The sequence below is a fragment of the Talpa occidentalis genome, unplaced genomic scaffold (assembly GCF_014898055.3).
Source record: "Talpa occidentalis isolate TD23 unplaced genomic scaffold, MPIMG_talOcc4v2.1 talOcc4.7, whole genome shotgun sequence".
NCBI lineage: Eukaryota > Metazoa > Chordata > Mammalia > Eulipotyphla > Talpidae > Talpa > Talpa occidentalis.
The window spans coordinates 122476924-122494113 of record NW_023605083.1 but is presented as its reverse complement, the minus strand read 5'-3'; the positions used below and the strand labels follow the sequence as shown (position 1 = coordinate 122494113).

Here is a 17190-nt window from a genome sequence, read left to right as displayed (position 1 = left end):
ACCCACGGGCCACCAGGACACTTTTTGCTTCTTTTTCCTGTGAAGGGGAGGCGTGGTGCCCGTGGCACACGGGTAGCCAGAGAGCCAGTGTAGACAGCGTCCTCCCAGCTGGATCCGTCAGCGCCTCTCAGTGCAGAGGCTCTTCCTTGTGGGCACAGTCATTGCTGGACAGTGGCCCCTGCACAGGTAAAGAGCTGCTGTATCCGAGACCCACCGCCACCTTCTGCTAGCACGGCCCTTCCTTGTACTGCCTGAGACCAGAGATTGCTGGAAGGATTAGAAGGAATGGGGGGAACTTTGCTCCAATGTGATGCTGTTGCCAATGAAGATTGGAAATGGACTCCTTTGGCTCAGGAAGTTAGTGGGGCGGAAGGGGAGGATGCTGCACCTTGACAGCCAGGAAGAGCCTAGGACGGATGTGAGAAGGTGTGTGCCCCCTCCCACCTAGCAAGTGCAGGCAGATCTCAGCCTAGGTGTATTCTGAGGCAGATCTCAGCCCAGTTCAGAAAGGCACCTTCAGAAAAATTAGAAAGAATTGGGTCTCTAGGTCAGCATTTAAGAAAGGGGCTGACAGGGTGGCTCAGTAGCCAGCTTGCATGTCCCCTTCTTGCTGAAGTCCAGTCAGAAGACAGCCACCGTGCTGTGACCCCTCGTGCAGGGAGCTGGCTGGTCCCAGCCACTCCCCGGTGACTGGGCAGTCTGGACACTCATCCCAGCCAGCCAGGCTCTGGGTGCCCGCAGGGCTCCTGAATTCCTCAGGACTGTGTCAGTCATTCTTTCACTCAGTGGCGCTTGCCAGGCCCACCAGATGTGTTAGGTGCCGCTAGGTGCTGGGACATAGAAATAGGCACAGCCAAGGGACTGGCCTGGAGGAGCTCACCGTGGCAGGGCCAGATGGGCCTAGAAGCAGACGCGTGGCAGGTGCTGCGTGGTGAGGCACGACTGTGGGAGCTGGAGAGGGCCAAGAAGAACCCCGACCCAGGAGCCCTGTTTTTCCAGCTTGACCCTGCACCATCGCTGACAGAGCTGCTGGAGGGGAGGAGCCTTACCCGCCTTGCTGCTGGGGTCTCGGGGGCAACACCCTCAGCATTGTACTTAGTTGGGAACTTTGTGCCACTTGGGAACAATGTGGAAACTTCTGCACTCAAGAGGAAAGAAGTGTTTTTTCGGGGTGTGGGTACTGTCAGTGGAAATGTGAGCAAATATAGTAGAGAGCAGAAGCAGAGGATGCGTAGCCGGCTGCTAAAGACGTGCTCAACCGATCCTGGCCTTGCAGCCTGGATAGAGAGGTCAGCGGCTGCACATCCCTCGGGCTTGGAGCTGCTCTGAGGCAGAATCAGGCGGGTGGCCCGAGGCCTGACCCTGACAGTGCTTCTCCACATTCCAGGAAGGACTGCGCGGGCGAAAGCTTCACCAGAGAGGACCTGGTCTGTCCTGGTCATGGTGGCATCCATTCTCACCAGCACTGGAGCTGGCAGCCACTGCCTGAGTGGTTGTTGAGTGAAAGTTTTGACTGGACTCCTCACTCCTCTTTCCAGGCCCTACTGGCCTGAGAGAGGATGACGGAGCCACTGGCTGTGGCATGGCTTCCCGCTCTTAGTGAGGAATAGGGCTGAGGTCCTCCACATATACCTGTCACACGGCCACTCTGCTGGGGAGCTCCAGAGTGTGGCCTGTAAAATAAATGCCCCTCCTCCCCCACTGCTCATGTCTTCAAGCTGGTCGCTCGGGCCAGTCAGTCAAGGGTGTGTAGGGCAGCACTGAAAGGAGGCCACAGTCAGGCCTCCACTGCCATGGAGGGGAAGGTACCACGTGCTTCCGTTCACCTACCCCCACACATTGGAAGCCTTCTGTGGAAAGCCAGGTTGTTTGGGTTTCTTGTTTATTCTGAAGTTCCTCAAACTAGTTCCTCAATTTCAGAGCCAGTCACCAGTGAATGCAATGAACTTCAAGCCTCCTCCCTCACAGGGAAGCAGCGTCTGAATACAGGTAGACCTTGCTTGACGCAGGTGCCTCCTTGTGGAAACCCAAGTCCCTCGCAGTGAGAGAAGGGATGTGGTTGTATTTCAGCGATTCACCCATCACCTGGGGACCTACTCCTTGCTCAGAATCCAGTCCAAAAGGTTAAATAAGGAGAACTGGATTTTGTAAGCAAACATTGCTTGTAATGATGACTTCAAGGCTTGGCAAGATCCAGAAGTGCACTTTGACTCATCAAAGAAAGCTGGTTGTGTTTGACATGAGTTTAGTGTCAAGGGCAGTTTCTGGCACTGTAATCTCTGGAAATGGGTTATTATTGAGCTGTATACATTGCCACTCCCACTTAATCAGAATATTCAGTTACTCAAAGTATCCCAACCTACAGGTTTCAGTGACACTTGACATTTTTTACATAACATACATTAAAAATTCTTGACTGCTCGCTGGATAAAATGAAGCATGCACCAGGTTGGACTTTTTCATCAATACTGCATCCCTCCCTTGTTCTCCTGCATAGAGACCCCATGCTGGTCTCTGGGGGTCAATAATAGGTAGCATCTCTTTTGTTTGCTCCTTTCATGTACGAGATCCAAAGGTCATATTGAAAATGCTATTATAGGGGCATCCCTGGTGGCGCAGGGGTTAAGACGTCACTTATGAAGCTAACTGCAGCCTCTGCAGCATGAGTGCAATCCCCGGCCGGCCAGGGAGCTGCCCACATGGTGCCGCAGACCTCTCCTGACTCGCCCGCTGCTCCCCTCAGAATTGTATTTTGTTCAATCTGCCTGTTCTGTTCCCCACTCTGTCTCTGGTGAATCCTCTCACCTCCCAAGAACTGTACCCCAGTTCTTGTATGCATAAATATTTTTGTAAAAATGCCATTATAGCACTTTTAAAGTTTTTTTTGTAGTTTTGTGGGTTTTTTTTTAAAGATTTATTTATTTATATAAGAACTGGGGTACAGTCAAAGGTGCAGGAGGGTGAGAGGATTCACCAGAGACAGAGTGGGAAGCAGAACAGGCAGGCGGACCAAAGACACTGCTGAGGGTAGCAGCCGGCGAGGCAGGAGAGGTCTGCCGTGCCATGTGGGTTGCTCCCTGGCCAGCTGGGAATCAAACCCGCACTGCAGAGGCTGTGGACAACTTCACAGCATGGTGCTCAACCTGCTGTGCCACTGGGTAGGCCCCATTATAGCACTTTTAAAGCTAATACAGCCCTAAGTATCAGGAGCCTGGAGACATAGTACTGACCATATTTGTGAAGATAGCAGCTGATGTTTAAGATTTTACTATATAAGAACGAAAAGGGCCTCCCTGGTGGCCCAGCAGTTAAAGTCTCAGCACTATCAAGCTATCACCAGCCACTGTGGTATGCGTTCGATCCCCAGCCAGGGAGCTACCCACATGGCGCAGCAGACCTCTCCTGTCTCGCCTGCTGCTCCCCTCAGCAATTTCAGTCTGTCTGCTCTGTTCCCCACTCTATCTCTGGTGAATCCTCTCACCACTCTATCCCCGCACCTCTGGCCTACCCCCCAGTTCCTGTATGCATAAATAAATAAAAACAAATCTTTAAAAACTAAAAAAAAAAAAAAAAAAGTGAAATAGGCCCAACGAGCCTGGGGCCAGGCTTTGTAAAATGAATGACGAGTTTTAACTTGTGGTAGAGTCAGTCCCTGGCATGAGACCAGCTCTGCTGAGCACAGGTGGGCTACGGAAAACAGATCTGGCATACATCCCTCTTAGAGTCTCAGCTCCCGGGTACCATTTCACAGTTGCTTCTTCCAGAATATAGACTGATTGTGTTCATAATTCCTAACTGAGGTGCTTCCTCCTGGGTCAGCCCTTGGGCTTCTCACTAACAAATCTTTGGCTTGTGCAGCTTCTGACTTTGGGTCCCAATTTTTAAACCTTAGATCATTTGAAAGTGGATATAGTGTGATGGTCAAGAGTATGGGCTTTGACATAAAAGAGTCCCATCTGCAAATCCTGCCTCGCCACTCCCTTGCAGTGTGACCTTGGGAAATTACTTGACCTGCTGAGTCTTGTTTCTTCCTCCGTGTAAAGGAAATACTAGCGCCTTGTTCGCTGTTATTGTGAGGACTTGTATACATCTGCGGGGTCTTTCTCTAGCATCAACTTTGCAGGTTGTAGCCCTCCCTACAGTTCATCTATAAGACACCACAGTAATTTTTCTGAACCCCCATATGAAGCTGAACAGTTTGCACATTGGTCAAAATTTAGCCATATCCCTGTGAAGGTTCGAGGCTCGCCAGGCTCGCATGGCTTAGGATGAGGTCCATTGCATAACAGATAAAACACCACACATTTAGGGCCTCCCTGGTGGCGCAAGGGGTTAAGCACCGCACTATGAAGCAATCCGCAGCCTCTGCAGCACGAGTTCGATCCCCGGCCAGCCAGGGAGCAACCCACATGGTGAGGCAGACCTCTCCTGCCTCGCCCACTGCTCCCCTCAGCAGTGTATTTCAGTCAGTCTGCCTGTTCTGCTCCCTGCTCTGTCTCTGGTGAATCCCCTCACCTCCGCCCCCAGCACCTCTGGCCTGTACCCCAGCTTATTTATTTATATGCATAAATAAATAAATCTTTAAAAATAAATCACACATTTAAATTCTCAACTGTGTACACCTAAAACTCATACAATGTTCTAAGACAATGTTACTGCAATAAAAAAATTAATTTTAAGGAATGTTAAAAAGAAGGAATGCCTATAGTGCCTAATAAATAAACAGTAATAGCTGCCATTATTACTTTTATTCCATGGACAGCCAGCATGTAACTATGTGTCACTATGCAAAGCAACCCAGAGATGGCCACAGGGCAATTCCTTTCAACTTCACCAGGCACCACAGGTCATTCCGCATCTACTCAGAGCTGGCAGCGGAGAGGAGCTAGATGGCATGTGCAGAATATCCTTCAAAGGACACCCTCCCTCCTGGGTCATCCTTTTCTTGCTCCCCACTCTGCCCCTCTGCTCTTGGGATTTTTTTTTCCTTGCCCCTCACCTTGTTCCCAATCTTCCTTCTGCTGTCAGGGCTGCTGGCTAGCAGCTATGGCAGGTGCAGTTCAGCTCTGCAAAGGAGAGGACTTTCAAAAGACTGGCACTTGCAGTCATAGGAAGGACTGTGCACCTTAGCAGCTTGGAATGGTTTCCATCACTCTGGAAGTTCTGCTAACAGAGCACTCCCCTTCCCCCTTGCCAGGCAGTGTCATGGGCATTTAAACATTCTTTCTTGCCTTTAATTGTCCTGCAAAATCCTGGGGTGGATGTTTGAGAGTCCTTGTTTTGTGGGTGGCACACCTCCAAGTCTCCATGGTCACCCACCAGAGCGTTGAAGACTATGATTCAAACTCAGAGCCTTTGACCCCAAGGCCATTCTTTGACCCCAAGGCCATTCTTTGACACCAAGGTTATGTGATCTGACCGCCGTCTCTCAGGATCATGAAGTGATCTGTTGGCATAAATGACCCAGCGGGCCCTTCTGGTCCAAGATGACTTTGTGGTCCCTTTGCCATTGTGAGCAACCCGTTCTCCTCCTAGATACTTAGTGCCTTGAGAGCAAGGGTGTGATCTTTCTAGTAAATAACTAACAGAGTGTTTGGGAATCACCTGTCCTGGACTGACAGATGCTGCCTGCTTCCGTGACACACAGAAACAGGAGAGAAGGGAGCACACGAGGGAAAGAGTGCCCAGAAGTTCCAATTCCAGGAATTTACCATCTAGCCTTATTTGTAGAATTTCGTGTAGGTAGAATTCCAGGCTTATTTTTTAAATAATCCCCAACTCTGCAATGGAAGAAGGAATTACACCAACTTGTGTAGCCTGCTCCGCAGCAACACCTCAAATGTGTCTTAGGTTGTGGGAAGTTAAGCGTGGCCTGGGGATTATCTTTTTTTCTTTACATACTTTTGTGCTGTCTAAATGTTTACAATGAACAAAGTATTACTTTTGCATTTGAAAACAAAATAAAGATTACCACCACCACCACCACCACCACCACCACCACCACCCCCGCCCCCGCCCTGAAAAAAAGAAAGGCAGGACGAGATATTACATAAAGTAGGGGAGCTTAGCCAGAAAAACTTGCCTGGTTTAGGTTTCCGGGACTGGGAGCAGCTCAGATCCCACCCCCTGACATAGGCGGCGAAGGAGGGGCCCGCGGTTTGCTCCCAGGCCCTGTTCTGCTGTGCCTCACACTCTCTCCCCGCCGCTGTGCCACAGCGTGCTGACCCCAGCGCTGGCTGGGGCCGCTGCATCCCTGTCACTGGATGATCACACGCAAAATCAGGGAAGCAGTGGCCACCGCGTTGAGGGCAGCGACAGTCATCTCTGAGCACCTTCCTACCACTTGAGTCACTGCTGATAAAAACCACAGTCCCCAGGGGAGAACAAGAAAGGGACTGAAATAAAAACCAAAACCAGGAGGGCCGAGCTTGCCCCACTCCGGCCTTCAGTTTTAGCGGCCTTGCTGCCCAAACTCACTGACCAGGCGCAGACGTCCTGGGCGGCGTCAGGGAGGTGGGGGTGGGGGCAGCTGACACACATTTGTTAAACCCCACGCACAAACACGCCTTCTTAGTTAGAGCTTGTTTTCACCCTAGAAGTCCTACTCCTCGGAGGTGCATGAGAAACTGGTGGCGGGGATCCCCTCAGAGGAGTGGGGGCAGGGTGGGAAGGACTTACACTTTTCACTGTATGTTTTCTCAGTGTTTTTTTTATTTTTTAACCACTTGGAAACACTACCTGTTAATGAAAACTGATGAAAACTGAGAAAAGGTATGCTTGCTCACTGGAAATAAAAGTTATGGAAAAAGGAAAAAAGTAGAAAGAATGTTAAAATGATACCAAGAGAAGCCCCGCTGCGTGACTGGAGGCCTGAGGCCTGCGGGTGGACAGTCCCTCAGGCACAGGTCTCTGTCCTTTTCCTGTGAACACTGGATCCCATAACCACTTTTCCATTTGGTTGAAAATTATTTGTCAACATTCTCAATGGATGTTCCATGATTGATTTCATAATTTCCCTCCTCCTACAGTGAGACTTTTTCTTTGTTCCAGTTTTTCACTATTGTAAAATTACCCTGAACACCTTTATTTTTGCATCTTTTTCTGTCTCTCTATTCGCTCCATATCTAGAGCGCAGTTCGGAGTGGGGCCACAAGAAATGGCCGTATTCTCTTGGCAGAAGGCTTTCTTGTTTGCAGAGTTCTTCCATCTATGTCATTTATTAATTGTTTGATAGCTAAAGGGACATGGAGGCCAGTTGCGGAGGGGGAGGCCACTGAGGAGGCCAGGTGCTGTGTAGTCGGAGGAGGCTGGCAGTTCTGGGCACTGGAGCTGGGGGCAGGAGGGGTACTCCTGGAGTTGGGGGAGAAGCCTGTGTTCTGGGGCCCCACGGGGACAAGCACACAGCGACCTGCAGGTCTGCGGAACTGGCGGAGCACAGTACAATCACTCTGGCCAGAGTCAAAACCCTGTGTTTAGGGAAACAGTGGTCAGACAGCGTGGACCACAGAGTTGGGTCTGGGCCCGTAAGCTGTGAGTAGCCAACAGATGTCTTTGAACTTGAAGACACGCTATTATAAGATTAGCTCAGCATCACTGTGGGATGGGTGGGGTTCAGGGCAAAGCTGAAGTAGGCAAGACCCAGGCTCACAGAAGAGATGTGATGTAAATTGCCTTGAATCTCCAAAGGGGCCTGTAGACAGCAGCATTTCTGTCTGTGTGGGGCTCACCAACCTTGACAGGCACACGGTGGGGATTGTGGGCCATCATAAATTTTAGTCCATCCATTGTATTTACCCAGCAGTTTGATCCATGGAATTGGTGGCGACGCTGAGTTTTTGTGGGCCTGGCAGGTTTCTTTTTGATAATTGATCTGTAAGATTTTAATGATTCATGGGCTTTCACATTTCATGGCCTCCTTAATGGGAAATGTTTCCACAGAAATTGCTCTCCTGGGAAGCAGATCTCAAGCAGGCCATTGAGGCGGGTTTTGGGGGTCTCACAGCTGAGTTTCACTCAGAATGCACCCTCTCCCTCAGATGCCTCACTCTAGGGCCCGTTGCCCGCACGGTCTCTCGGCCTGAGGGAAAGAATGAAGCCCAGGCCAGGAGGGTTTTCATTAAATGCCCAGCAACCACCATCTGCCCAGCCATATAGGTTCCTCTATCTGCAATTCTACCCGATTTCTACTCTCTGAGAGTTTAACCCATGCGGGTGTATCAGGGCGAACCACACACATCTCTGCTATCTGTAGGCTTATCTCCTGCAGCTCCCCAAAGTAAGCTTTGCCCCTTGGCAGCTGAGACCCCTTGTGGGTCCAGTGTGGGCTCACCGCTGTGCTAAACATTTGCCACCACCCACCTGGAATTCCCTCTCTCTGTTCTTGGGCAGTTCCTGCTCTGCTCACCTTTACCCTATTTTTTTTTTTCACAGACTTGTTTATGCATATAAGAGCTGGGGTACAGGCCAGAGGTGCTGGGGGCGGGGCTGAGAGGATTCACCAGAGACAGAGTGGGGAGCAGAAAAGGCATATCGACTGAAATACACTGCTGAGGGGAGCAGCAGGCAAGACAGAAGAGGTCTGCCTCGCCATGTGGGTCGCTCCCTGGCCAGCCAGGGATGGAACTCGTGCTGCAGAGGCTGTGGATTGCTTCATAGTGCAGTGCTTAACCTCTTGCGCCACCAGGGAGGCCCTTTTCTTTTTTTTTTAAAGAGTTATTTATTTATGCATACAAGAGCTGGGGTACAGACCAGAGGTGTGAGAGGGGGGCAGTGAGAGGACTTACCAGAGACAGAGGGGGGAGCAGAAGAGGCAGACTGACTGAAATACATTGCTGAGGGGAGCAGCGGGCGAGACGGGAGAGGTCTGCAGAGCCTCTGAAGTCTTTCAGAAGCTTTTCCTGACACCCATCAGGCTGGGCTAGGTCCCCCCCACTGTCTCCATCACATCTGCTGTGTGTCTGCCTCTAGCATTGCACAACTGTGTTGTGTTGTCATTTTCTGGCGACTGGCCTCTTTCCTCCAGTAGAATGTAAGCTCCTCAAGGGACTGTCCACTTCCTCGGTGTAGGCTGGAAAGAGGAAGCTTCAGAATAAGATTGATTCTCAACTAATATTAAGGAAGTTGAGTCATTCTACTTCTGCTATATGTCCCTCCATGGGCATTCAGAGGATAATTTTCTATTTCCAAATGAAAGAGTAAGGAGAGGGGTTTGCCTTTGTCTGCCCTAACCCTCAGTGGACATTTTCAAGATAAGCCTCTAAGACAGAGATTTTTCTTTCCCTTTTATGTCCAGAGAACCCAGTTCAGGGTTGAGTGCCTTGGGTAAAGCCCCTTGTCCCGGGGGTGGCATGGGTGAGCCAGGTGAAGGGCCAGGGAATGAACTTCATTCAGCATCTCCTGTTGGTCAGGCAAACTGATGCGTGTTTCACGGGTTCTGCCTCATCCAGTCCCCAGAACAACTTGGGGGCCTCAAAGTGTGGCACGCAGGCTTGGGGGGCAACAGCATGGGTTTGCACCCCACCCTGACCTCTGAGTCTAGTCTTCACCCCTGGAAATGAAATTAATAATGGTAGATGCTTAGTCAATAATGACAAGTGTCATTCTGAATTGGAGTCACCTAGCCCTCGAGTAATCCTGACAAGTCAGGTGTGTTTTGGAAACTAGAAGGATCCTCCATAGATTTCCCAGGCCACTGGTTTTCCTACTCCCTTCCTCAGAGACCTAGCATTCCAGAGAGCCGCACTGGATAAAGGGAAGCTCAGCCTGTCAGGCCCTTGCACAGCTTCCTTAGCCAAGCAGCTGTTTTCTAGTGAGAATTGCATGTCAGTTGCATGCTTCGAGCTCTTTCATATGTTAAGAAATGAGGTATGATTACATTTCACAAAAATGGTCCTCCTGCTTTAAAAAAATACATCGCCGAGGCTAGAACCCCTATATTCTGGCTCCTAGTCTGTGTTTTTACTGTACTTACAAAAACTGAAATAAGATACACTTTTAAAAGGTTATCATCACTAAAGATCAAAATATAAAACATTGTTTTTGTACTGTCCAGTTAACCCCACTCCCGTCCCAGAATCTCAGAAACAGAAATTTCACAGTGGGAGAAAACATTGCTGTCACATCCTTAGACCAGAGCCATCCCATAGAACTTTCTGAAGTAATAATGGAAATGTTCGCTCTGTACTGTGCAGTGTGGTTGTTAGTGTAACTAAGGAACTGATTTTAAATTTGTATTTGAGTTGATTTGAATGTCAATAGCCCCATGTGGCCAGTGTCTGCCATATTGGACTTACAGTTGGGAGAGGGGTCAAACGGCGGTCCCTGGCCCTTTGGCTGTGGAATCAGCCGGAGAACTTGTTGGAAGTGGATTCTGGGCCTGCCGCCCAGTGACTGACTCAGTAGGTCTGGAGTGAGTGCATTTTAAGAACTCCTCTGGTTATTCTAACTTGCTATCAAGTTGGAATGTCCTGTGTTAACCAGCTCTTCCTCGATGGGAAGAGAGAAGCCTAATTCAGCCCTGGCCTGGACCTCCTGAGGAGACTACCACGAACTTCTGGGGGAAGTGAGACCTTTGGAGAAGGTGATGAAAGCTATGGCCCTCTTCTCCAGAATAATGCAATTGTTTCTGGGGTTCACAGAACTGAGTTTTAAGTTCAGAGCCCAGGAGTCTCGTCCACAGAGGGCATGCCTTGCAGATAATGCCCAAGGTTCATCTGGTACCATCACAGTCATCCGTACCCCCAGACTTCTCCGGGGGTCATCAGGACAGCACAGAGGAGAGAACAGGCCATGGACATACAGCAGGCTCTAAAAAGAGCATTGCACGAACTCACTTTCTTCCCTTCATGTTTTCATGGCCTTGTAGTTGAGTGGATTTGGCTATCGCCACTCTGCCCAAGCAGATCTGACCCAGAGAACAGAGGGGCGCAGGGCATGCAGATCTCAGTGGAGCTGGGGAGAGTCCAGCCTGAGTAACGGAGCAGGGTCTAGACTTGCCTTCAAGGGTACGGACACAGCTGACACCCACTTGGTCCTCACTCCCCACGAGCTACAGGTGAAAGAAGGAGCAGAGCAATGGGCTGTGAGCTGGGGTGACAGGCCCAGGACCAAATCCCAGGGCTGGGAAAGCCACTGGCAGCAGTCTCAGGCTCCCTGTAGAGCCCCGTCTTTCAGATGAAAAGGACTCCTCTAGAAAGGAGAGAGCAAGCGTGCGCTGTGGAGGAGAGCTGCTGTCGGGCCAGAGTATCCCACGAAGAGCCTCTGGAACTGTGGGCGAGGGTCTGAGTCATGGTCACATGGCCCAGGACAGCCAGGCATGGGAGAGGTCATGGGAGAGGCTCTCCCTGGGAGGTGAGGATAGCCGTGTTCCTTATGTCCTTCACAAGCTCAGATGCCAGCTGCCCATTAGGTCCTCAGCAGCCTCCTTGTTCCCCTCTGTCCGCCAGGCTGTTAGGTGAGTCATCAGAGAGCTGCAGAGAAGGTCCACACCGCGACCTCACCTCCTCCTCCAAGGCCAGGGAGTCTGGCCAGCTCAGGGAGGGGGGACCGGGCCTCTGGCAGCAGGCCACCTAACGGTCAAGATGGAAGGACAGCTTCGGGAATGAGGGAGTGCCCTGCAGGCTCTCCAGGGGAGCGCTTGCTCAGGATGAGCCATGTCAGGCCCAGATAGACTGTGTGACCCGAGAACAGCTACATCTGAACATCTGGGTGCCCTTGGAACAACCTCTGAGCACTTGACCTCATGTCCTGCTCATCAGATGGGACCCCATCGGTGCTCAGGGTCCTTGTGTCTCTGGATGTTGACCTTTGCTTCCCTCATTCAGACAGCACCAGTGGTCTTGTCTGTGCGCCGCTGTGCTCCCCCCACAGTGGCCACCTTTGCCCACTGGAGCCCTCTGACCAGGGAGGACCACGTTTTTTGCCCCTGTGTTTGCCTGGAGCGCAGTCCCCTTGGGGAGTATGCAGCGCAGCCTGGGGTCTGGGGCCTGGCCCTGTGTGCCACGTGCAGGCTGGAAGACCTCAGGCAGCCTCCGCCCAGTCAGGCGTCTGTTTCTCCAAGTTGAAAATGAGGAGGTTAAAAAGTAAGGTTGAGGTCTCTCTTCACATATCTCTAATGCTTTTAGGTTTGGAAGATCTTAGATTTTTAAGATCTCAAGCTCCCCTGGTACCAAGGCTGAGAGAGGTCGAAGCTACCCTAGGCCCCAGATGGATTCCTTCTTGGAGGTGGAAGGGGTTGAGCAGGTGCAGGTAGGATGAAAGGACAGTTAACATAGCCTGGCTTGGAGGACTGTCACCTGGTTGAAGTTAGCGGCCCCCTAGACTTCACATCATCAGGTGACATGAGACTGCCCGCCCAGCCCCCTCAGCACCCAGTGTGCAGAACCAAATCTGGGCACCCCTGCTTAAAGCTGGAGCTGTCAGAGTTCAAAGCCAGGAGGTCCTGGCAGGTGGAACTGTAAGGATCAAATCAGTGGTGACCCACAAGGCCAGCCTACCTTACCCTGCCCCCTGCCGCTGGCACCGTCTCCCGTGGCATTCCTGGGGAGGCAGGTTAGTCAGAACTGGTGTTTCCCAGCTTCCCACTGCTTCCAGCTGGATAGGGCAAAAGGCCAGAGAGCTACAGGTTTGGCTTCCCGTGATCTGCCTTTCTGCCCCAGCAGCAGACTGAGGCGTGATCCTGGGCCGGGTGTATGGAGTCCAGCGGGAGACCACATCTGCCAGTAACCGCCTAAGACCAGCCATGAGCGACTGAGGAGAAACCTGTCTCGTTGGGTGCCTCCTCAGTCTGAAGCAGGTTGCACCTGAGAAGGGCCTGCCCTTTGGGAATTCATAGCCCCCGTCTTTAGGAAGGTTCCCAACCCAGAACAACCTCAGAGGGGTGCCGTTCTCCTGCATGCCAACCCCAGGCCCCATGCTGTTTGCACAGACCAGCCCGCCCTGAGGTGACTCCTCGTGCTTTGTCCATGTTTCCAGAGGCGGAGGTTGCTGTGGGGGGCTCTAATGTCAACCCTGCCACTAATGTTGTCTGGAAGAAAAATGACACCGGGTGACATGTTCAACAATTTGGATTTTAGAGAAGGAAGCCTGTCAGTTCCATCTGGAGAGCCACAGACAGATGCATCTTGGGAAAACAGCCAAGCGCCAGCGCTGCCATTTGTGTGCTGATTGTTAGACTTCGTAAAATTTTATACAAATATACACACACTCTCTCACAAATTTATCAGTATATACATTTATGTTTGTATCTATACACACACCTATCTACCTCCTGCTAGGGAACAAAATACCTTCACCCTCCCGACTTGGAGAAAAACCTTCTGGCCAGTGTACCCCTCTAAGAAGGCGAGGTTTGTGCAGCATCAACGAGGAGACTAATGGTTTGGGGGCTTGGACCCACCATCCTGTTCTTGGGAAGCAAAGTTCACCATAAAACACACAACAGGGGGCCTCCCCGGTGGCGCAGGCGGTTGAGCGCTGGGTTGTGAGGCTGCCCGTGGCCTCTGCGGCGCCGGTTCGATCCCCGGCTGCTCCCCGGCCACCGGAGGAGGGTCCCACATGGCGCGCAGACCTCTCCTGCCGCCCGCTGCTCCCCTCAGCAGTGTACTTCGGTCCTTCTGCCTGCTCTGCTCCCCGCTCTGGCTCTGGTGAATTCTCTCACCCTCCCGCGCTTCTGGCTGTACCCAGTGCTTGTATAAACAAACAAACAAATAATACATGCCTCTTTAAAAAAAAAAAACAACACACACACAACAGGAAAAGATACAGCCATCATTCCTAGAGGCAAGAAAGAACCAACCCAGATGTTTGTGCCAGGCTGTCCCGGAGGACGGAGGGGGCGCGGCGAGAGGGTCTGTTGATGGTGGTGTGCTGTCCAACTGGGGCTCGCCCCATGGAGCGAGGAGAGCAGGGGAGGGGTCGACTCTTGCCATGAGGAGTTTGGGAGAATGGGTGTGGTGTAAGGCGGCAGAGATGTTACCCCCTGCCTTTCCCCTCCCTCCTGACCCGCTCTGGGTTTGGTCTCTCTCAGGGAGAGTGTGAGCCTGGGAGATGGCAGTGATGGAAATGGCCTGCCCAGGCGCCCCTGGCTCGGCGGTCGGGCAGCAGAAGGAGCTCAGCAAAGCCAAGGAGAAGACGCAGGCCGTGGGGAAGAAGGAAAGCGCCGTCAACCAGCTGGAGGCCGTGGAGAAGAGCCCCGTGTTCTGCGGGAAGTGGGAGATCCTGAACGACGTGATTACCAAAGGCACAGCCAAGGAAGGCTCCGAGGGAGGGCTGGCCAACATCTCCATCATCGCCCAGGCCGAATGTAAGGCACCACGTGGGGGCGTTGGCGGAGAGGGCAGCTGGGTGGGCCCAGAGGGGGCTAGGCAGAGGAACCCGGGTGAGGGGTCCCCCTATGTAAGAGGGAGGTCAGGGTGGCCACAAGAGCGATTCTCCCAAGATACAGCGAGGTAAAGTGCAAGTCAGTGTGGAGGGGGCGCTGTGATGGGAACTGGGGCATGGAACGCAGAGAGATGCTTTGGCCCATCATGACCAGAGCAGCAGGGGAGAGCTGGGTTGGGGGGCAGGAATGTGTGGGTCTGAGGCACTCTGCAGAGGTAGCAAGCTCTCAATGTTCTGCTATGGCCTTAAGCAGCCTGAGCTGTTCTTGAAAGGCCCAGGACAGGAAAGGCCAGGTCTCCTGGAAAGTCCCTGTGAGGCCAGTAGGCCCTTCACCCCCTTCCACCTTGAGGTGGCCCCACCCCAAAGAATGAACACCTGCTCTTGAGCTGACAGAGCCAGTGGAGGGACCGCAGGGCAAGACTTGTTCTGGTCCTTTCTGATTCTACTCACGATACGTCAAAATGAGTCGGCATAGTGGCCACCACCAGAGGCTGAGGAATCCCAGGAGGCTGAGTGGAGCCCAGAGTCCTCTGCCCACACTCACCCTCCACCCAGGAGGTTCCCCAGGGAAGAGCCTAGCAAGACCGACAGCCCCTGATAGCCCTTCCCCACATTTACTCATCTTCCCCTTCTGGCTGGCTTTTGGGGAGAGATGAGAGAATCAAAATTTAGATAGAGTGAGTGATGTAATGGTAGTAACACACACAGGCACATATGCTCACCTGTAAACACACAGCAGCGTATTTCTAGTGAGCTGTTCTGTGTGCCAGGCACCAGCTGAGGGTCTTGCAGAGACCATCTGACTTCAGCCTCACAGTAAGTGAGGTGAGGTGGGCGGCCTTACAGCCCCACAGTGCAGGCATGCCTTCTGCCCTCGACCCTCCAGAGGGGCAGGTGGGACCGGACGCTGCAAAGAAGCTGCCCTTGGAGGGTGGTGGGCCACCCTCTGGGCAGAAGGAGGGGGCGTGGCCCTCTAGGGTTCCTGTCAGATGTCTCTCTCCTAAGTGCTGAATTCCTAATGCTGTTGTTTCTCTCCTCCTTTATCAAACCCCTTTTCCTTTACTTAAAAGGTGAGAATAGCCAAGAGTTCAGCCCCACCTTCTCTGAACGGATTTTCATTGCTGGGTCAAAACAGTACAGGTAAGGAGGCAGCTAGAGCGGGTGGCCGGAACTGAATCGGGTCCCTCGCCCCGCCCCTGGCCAGACTGTTCCCAAGTGACCCTGGCTCCCTCCTCCAGCACCTGTGGTTCAGCTCTTGGAACCTGCCCAGACTTTCCTGGCTGAGCTGCTCTCTCAGCCAGAGAAGCTTTTCAAAAGCTTTTCATGGCCTGTGGATGACTGCCTCCTGGCCACATCTGCTTGACGTTTTATTTTTATTCTCAGAGTCCCTGCTGCTCCCCCTGGCTTCCCATCAATAGGGAGGGTGCTGGGAATGGGAGTCACTTTCCCACTGGTGTGAGACCAGAGGGCCACTCCGGGAGAGGCCTGCTGTGTCTTTTCTCCTGTGAGACACGCCCGAGGGAAAAGGCTTTGGAAACGGGCAGGCAGAGACTCCACAGCTGGGGGAGTCTCCACAGACGAAAGTCACAGAAAGGAAGCCAGAGGCGACTCAGACTGTTCCCAGGCTTCTGGTCCCCTAAGATTTTTGGCCACTAAAAGTTGAAGCAGGAAACAGTTCCTCCCTCTCCCACCAGGCAGGCTTGTAGCCCTGGAATACGGACCCTGCTCGGGATCAATAGGTTGAGGGCCGGCTGCTGCACTTGAGCCTAGATGTGCTGGGGTTAGTCAGATTCCTTACCTGCCCTGATGCCTTTTAGCCCAGGCCCGGGGGTTTCTGATGCATCCACTTCTTTCAGCTGCCTGAGAGAAGCCCCTAACCACCCTCCAGAACTGAGGTGAGTCTGCCTCCTTTGTGGGGGCCAGAGGATGAGCCCATGGGACAGGGCTGAGGCTGAGTCTGCTCCACAGCTACTTGGTAGCGGCTGTTTCAGAAACTTCTGTTGCCAGTGCCTTGAATACCTGGCAGGGGCAAGAGCCAACTTAGATCCCTGGTACCAGCCCTGCCTGGGTGTCTGTGTTTCCGTGGCTCCTCACATCCCCACAGCAACCAGGTCTCCCCAAGAACCAATTGAGGGGACCAAACGCAACTGTCCCTCCTTCCAGAGGCAGCAGAAACAAGCTCCGAGCGCTGAGAAGGCCTGCGCAGGGTGTGGCCTTCCCACTTGTGCCTCTCCTGGGAGCTCCAGGGGCCGTTTTTGGGAAAGCAGTGAGGGGACTGGGTGTCTGCTGCACCCTCAAAAGAGCAGAGGGTGTCCCTTGCCTTAGTGATAATGGCCACTCCTCGAAAGATGCCCCTCGGCTAGGCGTCTGGTTTAAACCTCATTTAAACCGCAACAGAATACTGACCCTGCTTTACAAGTTAATAAAGATTGCAAAAGTAAATAAATAAAGGTCCTCCCGGCAAAGGGGTTAAGATGCAACCTATGAAACTGTCCGCAGCCTCTGCAGCACGAGTTCAATTCCCCAGCTGGCCAGGGAGCAACCCACATGGTGCAGCAGACCTCTCCTGCCTCGCCCACTGCTCCCCTTAGCAGTGTATTCCAGTCAGTCGGCCTGTTCTGCTCCCCACTCTGTCTCTGGTGAATCCTCTCACCCCCCGCACCTTTGGCCTACACCCCAGCTCTTGTATGCATAAATAAATCCATTTTAGAAACAAGGAAACTGAGGCTTGTTGGAGTTTAGAGACTTTCCTGCATTCACACAAAGACTAACAGTTGGGGTTCCGCCTTGGGTGTGTCTGACTCTACAGCA

At 52.4% G+C, this 17190-nt stretch overlaps 1 protein-coding gene across 2 annotated transcripts in view; it reads left to right on the top strand.

Moving 5' to 3' along the window:
* The window catches only part of MAP3K14 (mitogen-activated protein kinase kinase kinase 14), a 39622-nt gene that overhangs the window by 6116 nt on the left and 16316 nt on the right, over window positions 1-17190 (top strand). Inside the window, exons 2-3 of one of the 2 annotated variants that reach the window (XM_037491611.2) lie at window positions 14027-14302; window positions 15450-15519. In XM_037491611.2, the coding sequence (XP_037347508.1) occupies window positions 14047-14302; window positions 15450-15519 (326 nt within the window). In that variant the 5' untranslated portion in view covers window positions 14027-14046. Of the gene's footprint in view, window positions 1-13745; window positions 14303-15449; window positions 15520-17190 lie in introns of those variants that run through there. The other variant, XM_037491610.2, reaches the window with a different exon arrangement.